Raw genomic sequence first — 15,481 nt, forward strand, 5'->3', positions numbered from 1 at the left:
GTAAACAATAATTATGAATGGACAGCGGAAAAACACATTTTGGCTCTGTTGCAGCTCAGTCAACATGCGGCAAGCTGCAAGTACAGAATTCTTTCAGCCGAATTTCAACATTTTGCGGCAACTTCGGCTAAAGCGGCGCCAGCAACGAGCTCTGGCAGCTCACAAGGTGCGTTGCAAGGACAATGCCAAGGATCTGGAGGAGTTGGACACGTTTCATCGTGCAATAAGACCCTGTAAATTAAAGTTGAACATTAAAAGGGAATTTCTTATCAATTTGTTTACTCACACAGATCTCTGCTTGGCGCGTATCTTTGGCATGATGCCGCTGGCAAATGTGATGAGTCCTCATGCTAAGCAAGTGAAATTTCATCTACGTTCCACGGGAATGTGTTTCTCAGCGCTTTTCCTACTGCTTGGAGGAATAAAAACCATGCGAATTGCAGCCAAGATCTATCAAGGTGGCATCAATAGCAGAAGTTTGGGTAAAATGGAATTGATTATGCAATTGAAGATTATTAATTTCTACTTTATAATCCCATCTAAAGTCAACTTGGTTTTCTACATAATGGGCATGATAATCTGCTTGAATTTCATTTCATTTGCACGTTGTTGGCATCGTTTAATTGTGCCATGGAATGAGATTGATATCATCATGTTGTTTCCTCCCTATGCGCCGACTAAAATAAGTTTGCGAGTCAAACTTTTCATTACTGGTTGTGTGTTTGGTTGTCTGACTTTAAGTGAGTTGTAAAAGCATTAAAATTGATTATTTTAATCAATGAATTTCACTTTTTTTCCATAGTTGAGCATGGTTTGTATTATGCCTCAGCTTATACCAATTATCATATGCACATGTTGCACTGTCAGCCGAATGTTACCGAGATTCTATTCAGTGGTTATATGAAACGCGAGTTTGCGGATATATTTGAAATGCTGCCTTACAATCCCATCTTTATATTCTATGCTTTCGTAAGTTAATTTTGATATATAAATAATTCTGCATAGTCTATAATATTTCTCTTTAGTTTCTGACCGGCACCTTCAGTTTTATTTCTAATTTCTTGGACACTTTTATCATACTTATCAGTATGGCATTGGCTCAGCGATTTAAGCAGTTTTCACAGAGAGTGTTGAAGCTCAAAAATCGAGTAAGTTTCTTTTATTAACTTATGTTATCTAATTACTGAAGTATTAACAATACAGAAATAAGTAGTCTATATAACAAAACTTTAGTGTCTCTGCTAGTATCTTGGATTTAAGTCTTGATACAAGTGAATAATGATGCTTTACATATTAACGATAAATAGAAAATTTTCTTATAATAGTAGCAAATAGAAAAATGATCAAAAAAGGGCCCAAAATAATTTACAATAATTTAAAGAATAATTTAATATAAGAATTATTTGAGCTTACATTCAAGAAGCTTTCAAACTTGAAAACTTTCTTAAAATATTAGCAAATAGAAAAATTATCAAGAAAAGAGTACAGACTAAATTAGACATTTTTGATCTTATAGAATAATTTTCTTTATACGAATTTGTAGAGCATTCATTTAAATTACTCAGATTTTGAAAGCTTTATACATACCCTATATTTCTCCTTCACAGCAAGTTCCTGATGCCTTGTGGCATGAGTTGCGACATCATCACATTCTGCTTTGCGAGCTGATGGATTTAGTTGACACGAATATGTCGAGTATTGTGCTCTTTTCCTGCTTGAACAACATTTACTTTATATGCAATCGTTTACTTACTATATTCACGTAAGTTTATCCATTGAAGTGTTCTATATATGCTTAATATTTTATTTATTTTCAGTAAATTGCGTTATCCAGTGAATTATGCGTTCTTCTGGTTTAGTTTATTGTTCTTATTGGGTCGCACCTGTGCCGTCTTTTTGTATGCTTCACGCATACACGAGTTCTCGGTGCTGCCCCTGGAGGTGCTTTATATGGTGCCCAGCGATAACTGGACTGAGGAGGTGCAACGATTCACACATCAAATCAACAATCAGTTCATTGCACTCTCAGGATATCGACTTTACTATCTCACACGCAAGAGTTTCTTTGGTGTAAGTATTGTGAGTTCTTTTATCAAATTTGTTTAGGTAAAAAAATCTCTTTCTTCAGATGATGTCCACGCTGGTTTATTATGAGTTTATGCTATTGCAATTGGATGCCAAGGATCAAAAGGGAGATCTGCCTGCGTTATGTGCATAAAAGAGAAATAAAAATGGAATTAAAAAAAGTTATATTCAACAATTAAATTTGTACCTCGTTACCAACGAAAATATAAAAGTCAAGGGATTTTTTGTGGTAGTCCTGGTTGTTAATAAAGCTCGTAAACTGTTGTCCTAATTGGGAAAGTGAAATATTATTTCAATTTTCGGGCTTTTGCGGCCAAGTGCAGCGGTTCACAGAGGGCGAGTCCACAAATTGGGGGGTAACCGAAGTCGTTTGCCATTAGTTTCAATTATTTGGACATACGTAAAGCTGACAACTGTACAGCGATTGTTACGCCAACTCAACGAGTTGTCAGAGTGGAAGGAGTGGAGTTCGAGGACGATCAGGATGTCTTAAAATGAAATTTGAATGGTTTTTCAATTCGCGCTCGCTGCGCCTTTGACACTGACACTTTGCCAATTAACACTTTCCTGGTTACCTGCCATTTGTTTGTGCCCCAGGACATGAGCCAGCAATTATCCTGTCAGAAAACTTGCTGCACACACACGAAGTTGGTAGCAAAACAAAATGCCAACAAAAACCAAAAAATAAAATTGGGAATAAGGCCCAAAGGCAAAAGCAAAGGCAGGTCATTACCAGTCGCCGGTCGTCGAGTTTCACCCACCGTCGAGTTTCCGTTTTGTGTGCAGCACGTGAGTCAGTTCGGGAGACGCCACCCCTCAGCAGTAAGTTGCAACTAGCAAGTTGAGAGCGAGTTTTTTGTTTTTGTGAGTGAGTGAGCAACGTGTGCTGTCATGACAACGTGCGACAAAACAAACAAGCGAATGAAAAATATTACGAAAAGCGAGCTCAATTTTTGCTGGCATTACGAAAATTTTCATTCGCTCAGAACGCAACGAACCGCCAAAAGGAACGCAAGTCGCCATCGTTATTGCCACAAGTCGAAGGGGCATGCGACAGCAGCAGCATGGAGATACCGGATACAGTGTCGGTGCGAAGATTTCGCGAGTTCAGTCCACGACAGAAGCACGAGCTCTACGAGACGCTGCTCGAGCTGAGCGAGACGCTGGAGGAGCTGCCCAAGCGATCGCTGCGCAAGACGCTGGAACTCACGTTGGCTGTGCTGGAGTACAAAGGCGAGTTGGCACAGAAGCTGGAGTCGAGTGGCGAGCGACGCGTCCACGATGAGAACGAGAAGCTGAAGCGCATGGTGCAAAAGCTGGAGGATGAACGCGACAATCTGAAACAGAAAACAAAAGAGGTGAGTCAGCAAAGTTTAGACAATGATAAAACTACATGAGGTTAAACTTGCAGTTGAGTGAGGAGATCAATCGACAGCAGCAGCAGCTGAGGGAGGCGGCGCTGCAGGCGGAGGCAAGCGACAAGGACTCCTCGGATCCGCTGTCGGAGCTGGATAAACAGGAGCAACTGCTGCACAACATTGACACCAAGAACAAGCACATCAAGCGGCTGCTGCGAGAAATTGACGTGAGTTTAGACAACTAAATTGCTTCGAACAACTCACTTAACTTCCACTTTTTGTAGTCCCTGCAGAACCAGAACATTGTGCAGTCCAAGACAATAGCGCTCAATGAGCAGGAGCTGCAGCAGATAAAGACGCGGCTCGTGCAGATCTCACAGGACATCACACAAGTGGAGCAGGAACGTAAATCTCTGCAGCAAACGATGCAGCAGCAGAGTCTGGAGGTGACACGCTTAGAAGGCAACGTCACTTTTCTCGAAGATGAACGGGACAAGCAGGAGTTGGAGATGCGACAGTTTCTGGAAAAGCACGAGACGCAGGCGCTCAGCTGGCGAACGTCGCTGGAGCAAAAGGAACAGGAGCTGCAGCAGCTGCGCAAGCAACTGGAACACAATAAAATCACTGGCCACAATTTGATGTTGAGCAGCGCGAGCAGCAGCCAAAGTCAGCAGGACGAGGAGCAAACGCGACTGCGTCATGTGAGTAGTAAATTTCCATTATAGAACTTCACAATAATCAATCTTCCGACAGTTGCTGGAACTGCGCGAGCAACGCATTGAAACGCTGGAGGCGAAGCTCAAATCGGTGGCTGATGAAATGGCCAGTTCCACGAAGCTGATGAATAAGTTGTCGCTGCAGCGCGAGACTTCATTGAATCCTCAAAAGCCACGCGCCTGCTGTCAGCTCATCGAGGAGCGTCTGCGTGCTGCCAATGCCAGAGCACAACAACTGGCCGAGCTGCTGGACAGTACCGAGCAGGACAATGTGCTCAAAGCGAAGCAGGCGCTTCACTCGCTCACAGCTCTCGAATCCTACAAGCGTGGCGAGGATGGCCTTGTGCCTGCGCTGCGTCGTTGCGCTGGCCTCGAGCAGAAGCTGAGCGACCGGGAGAAACAGCTGCGCAGCTACACACAGGAGCTGAATGCCATGCATGAGCTGGCGCAGGAGAACGAGGTGCTGCGACGTCGCCTCAACATTCCCGATGATGTTGTGGTGCTTTCGAAGCAAGTGCGCGCCAAGCAGCGCAACAAGGATAAACAGATCGAACGCCTGACGCTCAAGTTGCGCACTTCCGAAGAGCTGCGACTGCAGCTGAAGCTGGAAAGGAGCGAGCTGAGGTGAGTGAAAGTTTAATACACTTTAAAGTGTAATACTAACAGTTTTTTTATGGCAGACGGAAGTTGTTGGAGCGACAACCACTGCAGGAGGAGTCACTGCATCATCAGCAGCAGCAACCGAGTGAGATGGGTGAGGTTCCTTCGAGTGCGCCACTGGAGAATTCACCGCGGCGTGGGCAGGGCGATGGCGCCGCCAGCTCTGAGCTACAAACCAAATACGAAGATGTGCTGGCCGAGAACGAAACGCTGCGCATGGGCATGTATGAAATCCTCGAGAAGATGCGAGAATACGATGGTGAGTCTGGGAAGAGCAGAAGATAGTATTTATAAACGGTAGATAGGGAGACAATAGAGGAGCATTATAGTTCATACCAAAATTATCGCATGTCATAATAATCAAATTTTAGAATGATATTTAATTTTTGTTAATTATGAACTCGTATTCATTCATATATATATTGCGAACTATAGTATATATTGGAAACTATAGTATATTTGGCATGTAATAGTATATTGACATACTAAATATATCTGGTATATAGTACACTCTATAGTGTTATCAAGTAGCAGTATATCGATATACCATGTATATAATGTGGTATATGTATTTAAGTATTCTTACAGATTTGCAAATTTTCATTTTTAATCCATATACCAAATATGTATATAATTTAGTATATTGAAGTATTTTTACGGAATTTGCAAATTTGCGTATTTCAATTGAGTTGCTTAAGCAAATAAATTAATTCTAAATGTACAAATTGGTAAAGACTGAAAGATGAGAAATATAATAATGATGAGTTGTGAATTTCATTAAAACGGATTAAATATGTATAGTATTCAAGTTAAACTAACCTTTGTCACTCTCTAGTGAGTGACAGTTTTACTTAGTTTTTGCTTGCCAAACAAAATCTACCGCAATCTTTTAATCCCGTTCAACTCTTCTTTGCAGCCACCTCAGATCACATTACCATCGACTCTGAGCTGCTGCGTCGCCTCATCGATGCGCTGCCAGGCGGAGCAGCGACGCCGCAGCGTTTACAGAGTCAGCTGCAGGAGCTGAAGGCCCGGGAGGAGGCGCTGTGCCAACTGCTGCAGCAGAATGTCAGCGAGTCGGAGACGGGTGAATTGTCCTCGGTGCACAGCATGCGCGATGTGTCCGAAATGCCCGACGAGCAGCTGGAGAGCAGCAGCAATGTTATCGACACAGCAACGCGACCAACAACTCCCAATGAGCTAAATGAGGCACTGCAGCTGCCCATCATCAGCGAGAACGGAGAACGGGAGGCGGAGCAGCAACCAAGGCCAAGTTCAGCGGAGCTTGGCGAGCTCGTCATTCTGCGCAAGCACTATGAGGAGATGCGTCTGCACATGGCTGCCGATGGCGACGAGCTGATGCGCTACAATCTGGAGCTGCACGAGCAGCAGATGAGCCTGGAGCGCCAGCTGCAGGAGCAGAGCAGCTCCTATGGTTACATGCGTGCAGATTACGATCAATTGTTGACGCAGTTGAAGCAACAGGAGCTGCGTTATATTCAGGATATGGCAGGTATACAAAAGCAGTTGGAGCAGCAAAAATCCCAACTGGCTGCCAAGACGGATCAGATGACTACGCTGCAGCGAACGCAGCCTTGCACGGCGGAGGAGCGACAGCAGTTGGAGCAGCGTAATGCACGCTTGAGTATGCAGCTGGCGCAGGCGATGGAGCAGCTGCTGGGCGAGCTGAAGTTGCCGGATATTTGTGCGGATTATGGCATCATTGAGGACAACTATCAGCTGAGCTATGTGACCGCGCAGGAGTTTGAACAGCAGCGTCAGGAGTTGGCCACGTGGCGTCAGCAACAGGCGGAGTTGCAGCGGGAAAACAAGCAGCTGGAGGGGCTGCTTCAGGTTGCCAATGGGCAGATCCAGTCGCAGCAGAAGCTGCTCAACGAGATCACCGACAATCACATCAATCTGCGGCATCTGGTGGCTGATCTTCAGAGCAGCTCTGGCGACAAGTTGCTGCTGGCCAAGATGCAGCGGGATCTGGATGCAGGTGAATTACTCAAATAAAGTTAGTTGATCAGTTAATAGTCTCTGATATACTTAGCTAAAGCGGAGACTGTGCGCTTGGAGCTGGCTCACAAGGATGTGCAGCAACATGTGGCGCAGCTGGAGACGCAACTGCAGGCAGCCGAGCAGCTGGCAACAGAAACTCAACAACAGTTTCAGCTAGAACACAGCAGCAGCGACATCAAGCAGAAGTGAGCTTAAAATTGACTCCATCTATGTATATCCTTTAATCGATTGATTTCTCTTTAGATTCCTGCAGCGTTCGCTGTTCACGCTCAAGGAGAAATATGCCAAATTCACGCCTTTGATCTTCCTCAACAACTTTGTCTTCGCTTATCAAAAGTTCCACAAATCCCAACAGCAATTGCAGCCACAAGAATCCAGCGACAACTCCACGCTTATGGACCAAGTGTTGCAAGCAGTGCAGAGTAAGTTGTCGCCAAATGAGGAGAACTCACAGCAGCTCATCAAGTTGATTAAATCTGAGACGCAAACGAAGCTTCTCGAGCAACGCTGTGAGAGTTTGCAGTTGAGGCAAATTGAGTTGCAGCAGGAGCTAAGTGAACTGCGTCTGCAACATGCCACAGACTCCGAGCACTGGCAGACGATCCAAGCATTGTTTGGACACGCGTCACCGGAGGAGTCTAAGGAGTCCAAGGTGGATGTGGCCACCAATACAATAGGCGCAGCTCCAGTTCCAGCGATGCGTCGCACGGCGCAGCTGATCGACAAGCAATCCTCTCCTATAGGTTCGCCTAGTAGAAGATTGTCCAGTCAAGATATAGCCATACAGACGGAGCAGGCAGCTGCTGTGCAGCTCATGGAGACGGCAGTGCAGACCAATGGCAGCCAAGTGGAGAAGCAACCACAACAGCAACAACAGCAGCAACAGCCACAACAACAACAACAGCAGCAAAAGCCACAACAGCCACAACAACAACAACAGCAGCATCAAGCTGTGCAGACAGCGCAGGAGCAGCTCACAAATGATCTAGAGCTGCAACAATTGAAAGCAGCGTAAGTTCTTGAGAGGATTAACTATATTGATATACTCACACTTCTTCTCCAGTCTTCAGGCAGCCAACGTGCGTATCGAGGAGCTAAGCCATCAACTGGAAACTTCCATTCCTCCTCCCAATCCATCCAGCGAATCCGATAGTCAGCACAGCGGCGTTGTGGAGAAAACAATTCTCTCCTTCCACACTCTACTCCTCGAGAAGGATCAGTCCATACAAAAGTATCAGGATTTGCTGCAAACGGAGAGAGAACAAAATCAACAACTGATCACCAAGCAATCTGCAGAGAATGAAACCCTAAAAGCCACAGTCAACAATCTCAACTTTAATATCAAGACCAAGGATCAGGAAATATTAGAGTTGAAGTCCAAGCTAGAGTTGCAAAAGACACCGGATCGTGTAACCGTGCATTCTACGGACAATTCTCTAAATGAATTGACGGATGAGAGAATCGAGGAAATGTTCGAGCACAGCTCAACCGATCGAAGTCCAGAGCGCCAACAGGAACAGGAAGAGGTAGAACCGGATTTGGCTGTAGGTGAAGATGAAGTGGCTGGCGAAGAGGAAAAGCAGGATACCGAAGAGCTCAAAGAGTTGCCCACGCTGCACAAACAGATCAAGGAGCTCAAGGACAAGCTCATCTACTGCGAACAGAATCTAGTAACGCGTGAAGAGGAAGTGGATATCCTGAGGGAAAAGTAAGTATAAAGCATATTTATAATTACAATTTTTAGTTTGTGGAAAAGAAGTACCAGGTTAAAGATCATGTTATATAGGAATCATTAAATTGAAGCAGCATCAAAACTCATTAAACTAAACTTGTATTACAACTTTTAGTAAATCGGCATTAAAGCATTAAGGAAGGTTCAGAGTATATTAAAATGAAACTTTTGACGAAATTTAAAGTTTGAAAATATATTCAGACATACATTTAATGATTTAAGACTTCATTTAATTTAATGACAATTAAATTGAATAAGATTTAGAGTAAAAAAATTAAATTATTTTCAAAGTCTATTAAAATTTAAGAAAATCCATTCAATCTGCTTCTTTTTAAGTTATTTTTAAAGAACTATACATTTTCTTATATAATTGAAAAATACTCCTTTAAATTTCATAAAAAAAATAGGGAGTATTATATTAGGATTTCACTTTTCTATGGTCTCAGCTTAAAATCTGTTTTTAAGCTTCCTTTTAATCTTCCCTTTTTTTGCATTCTTCGGTTTGAACTTTAAAGCTTCTTAAACACACAGAATCAATAATAAAAGTTTTACTTCCAGATTAAAGCTCTATCAGGATCGTGAAAAGTGCGCGGAGAGCAGCAGCAGCAATCCCGAGCTGGAGCAGCTGCGAGTCTTCCTGGAGGAGAAGGACAAGCACATACGTGATCTAATGGACACGCTCAAGAACTTCCATGTAGATATAGCTTCACTTTACTCCTGAACTTTACTTAATCATCTCTTATTCTCGCAGGACGATCAGCAGCGTTACATCAACGACACCTCCAACTACTCAGCAGAGCAGATTGCTAAGCTGGCAGCGGATCTCAACCGCACCGAGGCCACCAACAAGATCTATCACACACAAATGGAGGCACTGCGGCGTCAGTTGACGAACGTCACTCAACGCGAGAAGCAAGCTCGAGATTTGAGTCAATCGCTGCGCCAACAGTTACTGAAACGTCCCGTGGTGTCCATCAAAACCGAGCTGAATGCCCGTGTCAAGAACGAGAATCTGCAGAAGCGCATACAGCAGCTGGAACTGGATCTGGACGAATCACGAGCGCAACTGCAACGCCAGCAGACGCTGCTCGAGGCGAAACGAACGCGCAGCGCCAACGAGGTGGGACTTTGGGAGAAGCAAAAGCGCTGGCAGCAGCAAGCGGAGAAGCTCAAGTTGAAGCTGGACGAGACTGAGCTGGCGCTGGAAAAGACCCGCACACTGCTCCAAGCGGCACGCACCACAATCGCGAGACTGGAGAAGGACAAGCATATGCTGGAGAACAAACTGGGCAGAGGAGGGGCGACTGGTTCAGCAAATGCAACAGCCTCAAGTGGGAATCATGCGAATGCGCTGAAATGCTGTCGTGCTCCGTCCTGTCCTAATCTGCAGCATGTGGGTGCGGCCAAGTTTACGCCTTCGCCCTCGGAGAGTCCCGAGACGTACACGACGGGTCCAAGCAGCGAGTGCAGCTCGCCGGCTCATCATCAATCACAGCCAAGTGCAGGACATCATCACAGCTTCTATGAGCAGGGACAGTCGGAGTTGATTGAGGCACTCAAGGCGCGCATTGAGATGCAGCAGCGGAAAATTATTGCTATGGAGCTGGAGGGACGAGGCACAAATGCGCTGACCACGGAGTTGGAGAAGTTGCAGGAACGTTGCCAGGCGATTGAGGCGCAGAATATACGATTGGAGGCACGTAATCTGCAGTTACAGCTGGACACGGATTTGCTGCGTCAGGGCGACAGCAGCGATCGCTTGCACAAGCGTATTAAGCACCTGGAAGAGTAAGTGCAGCATTGCTAAGATCACTTGTTTATTACTCATTATCATTACCTGGCATTACAGTTATATATTGGCACTCAAGGAGGAAATGGCGCGCACTGAATCCCGTCGAGAATTATGCAAGTGCAGCGGCCTCAAGGTGAACACACATCAAGGACAATCCGCTGAGCACACGATACTATCGCTGCGCAATCTCGTGGAGAAGCTGCGTTCGGAAAACAAGTTCCTCAAAGATGGCAGACTTTCCAGCGAGTCACGTAGCTCTACGGACTCGATGCCTGCGTCTGCGGAATTAACGCGACTGCAGCAACTTCATGCTGAGGCTTTGGAAAAGATTTCCACGCTGCAGCAAGATCTCAAGCAACGCAACGGAAGTGGCAAGGTAAAAATCTTATACTGGTTAACTAACTATGTATGTATATCTGGCCTATATTATTTCTTTAAACCAAAACCAGAATTACATACATAGAATTAGAATTAGATAAAAATAACGGTCTCTTCTAGATTTCTCGACATGTTATAAATATTTATTCTAATTTGAATCATAAGTAATAAGAAATTTATAACTTTACCTATTAGCAACCGGAAGAGCTGAAGTACATCAAGGAGCAACTGCAGAAGAAAACGCAATTGTTGCAAAAGGCAAAGGTTTTGTTGACACGCGCGGCTGCTAAGGAGAAAATGCTGCGCGAGCAAATCTCGGTGTGGAAACGCAAATGCTCTGAATTGCAGAATGTTCCTGTCATCGATGAAATTAGTGAATAATCTTAGTTTTAAGCTAAATGTTGTACATTATTACATTTCATATATACAGAAAAAAGAAACGGACGCGCAAAACGGTTAAATTAGAATTTAGTGTATTTGTGTTGCCAGACTGTTGTATTGGGCGTTGCCACCGTGTCGTATTGTGGCTATTGTTCTGCTTTGCTGCATTTGTGACGTCAGTCACTTGATTGTAGCCCATTGTTGCCTATCCTGGAGTCGTAAACGACTAAGCCAATTGAACTTTGTTCATTTCAATCAAAGACTCATTGGTGTGCAGATCACTTGTTAAAGTGCAAAGATGTCATATCTGGACTATAAGGCATTAATTGTCCAGAAGGAGGGCAAGGTGCTTGTCATTAAATTCTACAATCCAGCAAAGAAAAACTGCCTAAATCGCGATGGCTATGGGGAACTAACCCGTGCTCTAACCGAGGTTAACGATGATAATGAGGTGACCATTGTTGTCATTACCGGCGTAGGTGAGTATTTCACCGCTGGCAATGAATTGACCCCCATTCACAAAATCAACGACGTGGAGGCGTATATAAAGGAGTCCAATGACAATTTCAAAAAGATGGTTACCAGCTTTATCAACTGCAACAAGCTTATCTTTACGCTGGTCAATGGTCCATCGATTGGTATCGGCACCACAATCGTGGCCCTCTCTGATGTGGCGTGGTGTGCCGAGGAGGTAAGCAACAAGTGGTTACTTTACATTTCATTCAACTTTAGCTCCATCTATCTGTCTCTTTCAGGCAACCTTCTTGACACCTTTCAGTCGTCTTGGTCTTGTACCGGAGGCTTGCTCCAGCTTTACATTCCCCTTAATTATGGGCAGGTCAAAGGCCACTGAAGTGTTGGTATTGAATGAGAAGCTCTCGGCCCAGGAGGCGTACCATTTTCATTTCGTCTCTCGCATCTTTAAGCTAAGTGAATTGGATTCCGTAGTGTGGCCAAAGATTCGCGAATACTCTGAATTGCCGCCCACCTCGATGAGGGAATGCAAGCGGTTGATTAACTTCTCCCTGCGGGAGAGTTTGAAGAGGGCCAATGATGAGGAGTGTGAGGCACTGTACAAGCGTTTCTTCGAAGACGAATTTATAGAGGCAATCATGAAATTTAACACCCGAAAATCAAAGCTTTAATTTACTTTTGTTGTGTCGTTCAATTCAGTTACCAAAAACATAGAAGGTTACCAAAACATACTCCTGACTCTGTTGTTATAAGGAAGTTATCGATAAATGTGCAAAGCGGGTGGTCACACATAAAATATAACATTTTACAGTACAGTTGCTGTTATGCACTCTTTAGTTAACAGCTGCTATACGTAAACGTTATTTAAATCACAATATTTTTATGAGCACCGATGAATAAATAATTTAAAGAAAACTCATTTGAAATATATAAAGTATGCAAATATAAAAATGTATGCACGTAATCCTTGTCATACAAGAAAAGAATGCCGCGTTTGCTGTTTACTTAACAGGGCACGTAAACGTTAAAAGTTTTGCGGCTGTTAACGTGACTGTCTGTTGATTAACAGGTCACACTGTCACCACGAGTAGTAGAAAGAAACAAATCCGACTTTTTTTGTTGCACATGCAAAAATAATTAAGTGTTTTTGTGGGTAGCGCTAATAATTTATCTACTGCATTTTCATACTTGTGCGTGTGCGGGTGGCGCAAGCAGGCAGCAAACAGTTCGTTGTTAATTCCGAGTACAAAAAAAAACTGTGCAGTGTGTAACAAAAGTTGCTTGCAGAATTCGTCGTGTCATTAAAAAAAGCAAAAAAAAAAGTAGAATTGAAAAAGAAGAGTGCTGCGGCAAGTGAAACACGACTCATTTTTCCATTTAGATTGGCAGCAGCCGCCCGACGCACTGTCGCGAGGCCGCCCGCACGCATAAAAAAAAGAAAAACATGTTAGATTGGATGCAGCCCAACTGATTCATCTATTTTATTTTTGTTGGCGAACTTATTAAAGGTAAGCAGAAAAGAAGTTCACAACAACATAGCATACTTAAGTATTTTCTTGTTGCCCGCCCGTAAGTCATCCAACCCCCTTTGTTGTCCCCTTTGCCGTTGCTACATAAATTCCACCGCGTTCTCTTTTCGCTTTTTTTTTTGTGTCGTCAACGTGGTGTTTGCCGCCGCCATTGGACATTGGAATGCTGCGTGCATTTGCATGCTTATTAAGTTACGCAGTCTATTCGAATTAGCTAGAATTTCGACACTTATTGAAAGAGTCGCTCTATTTCTTTTTTTTTTGTTGCCTTCCTTTGCTTTTCTTTCCAGTTGAGTGACGTAGTGCGGCGCCTGTTGTACAGGTGTGTGTTTTGGCTGCATATGTGTGTGTGTGTGTGCTCCTTCAGTCTGCTTGACGGTGTGCCAGCACTTATGAGTGTGCCCAACCTAAGTCAAGCACATTTTACATTTCTTTTGCATTTGTTTTTTGCCGGCATCTAACGAAATTGCATTGTTTTGAATTAATATGTATATTTTTGACACTTGAACGGCACTCTGCGGTCGTTCGTTGTGGGGGAGCTGGTGGGGTTGTCACCCCACCCGGTACAGCATATCACACTCTCTCTTTCTCGCTGTCTCTTGCACTTGCTCTCTCTGTTTATTTGCCTTTTTGTCTGTGCTTTTTTGCCGTTTTGTGTTTTTGCTGGGGCCCCGACAGCTGTGCGGCGTTGCCAGATCGCGTGCCCTTCTATTTAACCTCAAAATTTGGCGCTTCGTTGCTAATTTATATATTTTTTTTGGTTTCCAACACAGTTGTAGAAGACACTTCAATGTTTGGCGTTCGCTGTAGTGTATCCTGAGATTCGTCCAGAAACGCCAACGTGCCGCAATCGTATTGCATCGTCAGTCGTCAGCGTTGTCAACTGCGTTGCAAGTTGTTCCAATTATGGCGCAGCAAACGCAGCCGGTTGCCCAGCAGCAACAGCAACAGCAGCCGCCTCAGCAGCAGCATCAACCGTTGCAGCAGCCGTCGCCAGCAGCGACGCCGGTGTCGACACCAACAACGCCACAGCCGCCGCCCCACAGCAGCAACATCAACAACAACAATGGCAACAACATTGTGTCACCAACCAACAATAACAACAACAACAACAGCGTACTCACTCCAGTACCCGTCTACAATCAGCCTGTATACATGCCCACAGGTCATGGCGGCCATCATCCGCACATGTCCCAAGGAGCACCCGTGTTCCATCCCACGGTGATCCCGAGTCATATGCCCAACAGCGTTTATGTAGGCAATGTGACCGCTAATGTGAATCTTCACAACTGGCCGCACACGTATGCGTATCCAGCTGGCAGCGCAGCGCCGCCTCACTATGCGACTGCGCATGGTGACTTATCGCAGGAACAGGTAAGTTTGTTGTCTAATTTGCCCAATTTTGATCACACAATAACATTTTACTTGTTTTCCAGGGCAATCCACTGATGCAACCGCTGCCGCCCATGTCGATGCATCAGGGTAATCCCAACAGGCACATGGGTGGCATGGGCGGACGTGGACGCATGCGCGAACGCGATCGTGGCCAGCGTCGCAATGATTTTCACAGACCACGGCACATGCAACAACAACAGCAGCAGCAACAGCAACAACTGCAGCCACAGCAGCAGCAATTGCAACAGCCAGATGGCTCGAGTCCAGCGCAGAATGTGATGCAAATGCAGGCGGATGTGATGGGCCAACCACAGATGGCACAGCCACCGCCACCAGAGGCACAGTTGCAACCCATGTCGTACTACGCACCACCAGCGTATCCTGCCTATGGCGGCTACCAGGCTGCCTATTTTGCGTCCCATCATGGCCCAATACCGGCACAACCAAATGCGGCTGCTGCCGCCGCAGCCGCTGCCGCTGCGCAACAGGCCACAGGACCGCCAGTGTATATACAACCGATGCCACTTTACAATTCGCCCATGTACAATTGGGGCGGATATGTGATTCAGCAAATGGTGCCGCCATCCGAGTACGCGTCCTACATCACCACCGAGGATGGTGGCCAGGGCCAGGCTGGAGTTGTTGTCGACGAACGGCAGGCGGCACAAGAGATGCCACAGCTGTGGCATCCGGCGCCCATGTATCCGGAAGAGTATGCGGAGGTGGCGCATGTCAATGGCGATGAATTGAATCACAATAGCTCATCGCTGGCCTCCTCGGAAACGTCGAGCATGCTGAGTCCGAACTATTCCATCTATGATGCGCAACAGATGCACGAGATGCAGCAGCAGATGGGCGTCATGCAGATCTACGCCGATGGCCAGCTGGCACCATTGCAGGCAATGCATCCAGTTGCCGGTGTGCCACAGGTGAGTGTTGACTTTTTAACCCTGAAT

At 45.2% G+C, this 15,481-nt stretch overlaps 4 protein-coding genes across 4 annotated transcripts in view; all 4 read left to right on the forward strand.

Annotated features, from left to right (window-relative positions):
- The first annotated feature begins 13 nt into the window (after nt 1-13).
- On the forward strand, nt 14-2,242 carry LOC133842013 (gustatory receptor for sugar taste 61a). Its single transcript, XM_062274901.1, has 8 exons — nt 14-233; nt 291-482; nt 546-713; nt 755-969; nt 1,026-1,148; nt 1,608-1,762; nt 1,818-2,070; nt 2,129-2,242. Exons 1-8 carry the CDS (start codon nt 14-16, stop codon nt 2,216-2,218), a joined length of 1,416 nt encoding a protein of 471 aa, XP_062130885.1. The 3' UTR covers nt 2,219-2,242.
- A 907-nt stretch (nt 2,243-3,149) lies between these two features.
- LOC133842004 (centrosomal protein Cep290) lies at nt 3,150-11,241 on the forward strand. The gene is made up of 13 exons (XM_062274893.1): nt 3,150-3,443; nt 3,497-3,670; nt 3,728-4,144; nt 4,197-4,783; nt 4,840-5,078; nt 5,736-6,821; nt 6,876-7,029; nt 7,088-7,855; nt 7,908-8,552; nt 9,135-9,270; nt 9,328-10,364; nt 10,426-10,744; nt 10,942-11,241. Exons 1-13 carry the CDS (start codon nt 3,150-3,152, stop codon nt 11,125-11,127), a joined length of 6,042 nt encoding a protein of 2,013 aa, XP_062130877.1. The 3' UTR covers nt 11,128-11,241.
- Nucleotides 11,242-11,309: 68 nt separating this feature from the next.
- LOC133842011 (enoyl-CoA delta isomerase 2) lies at nt 11,310-12,492 on the forward strand. Its single transcript, XM_062274900.1, has 2 exons — nt 11,310-11,818; nt 11,883-12,492. The coding sequence occupies exons 1-2, from the start codon at nt 11,426-11,428 to the stop codon at nt 12,270-12,272; spliced, it is 783 nt and encodes a 260-aa protein (XP_062130884.1). The 5' UTR covers nt 11,310-11,425; the 3' UTR covers nt 12,273-12,492.
- A 188-nt stretch (nt 12,493-12,680) lies between these two features.
- LOC133842005 (putative uncharacterized protein DDB_G0271606) overlaps nt 12,681-15,481 on the forward strand; it is a 29,478-nt gene continuing 26,677 nt past the window's right edge. The window contains 3 exon segments of the mRNA XM_062274894.1: nt 12,681-13,109; nt 13,904-14,504; nt 14,567-15,454. Coding sequence (XP_062130878.1) covers nt 14,037-14,504; nt 14,567-15,454 — 1,356 coding nt within the window. The 5' untranslated portion in view covers nt 12,681-13,109; nt 13,904-14,036.

This window comes from Drosophila sulfurigaster, chromosome 3 (assembly GCF_023558435.1).
Source record: "Drosophila sulfurigaster albostrigata strain 15112-1811.04 chromosome 3, ASM2355843v2, whole genome shotgun sequence".
Classification (NCBI taxonomy): Eukaryota; Metazoa; Arthropoda; class Insecta; order Diptera; family Drosophilidae; genus Drosophila; species Drosophila sulfurigaster.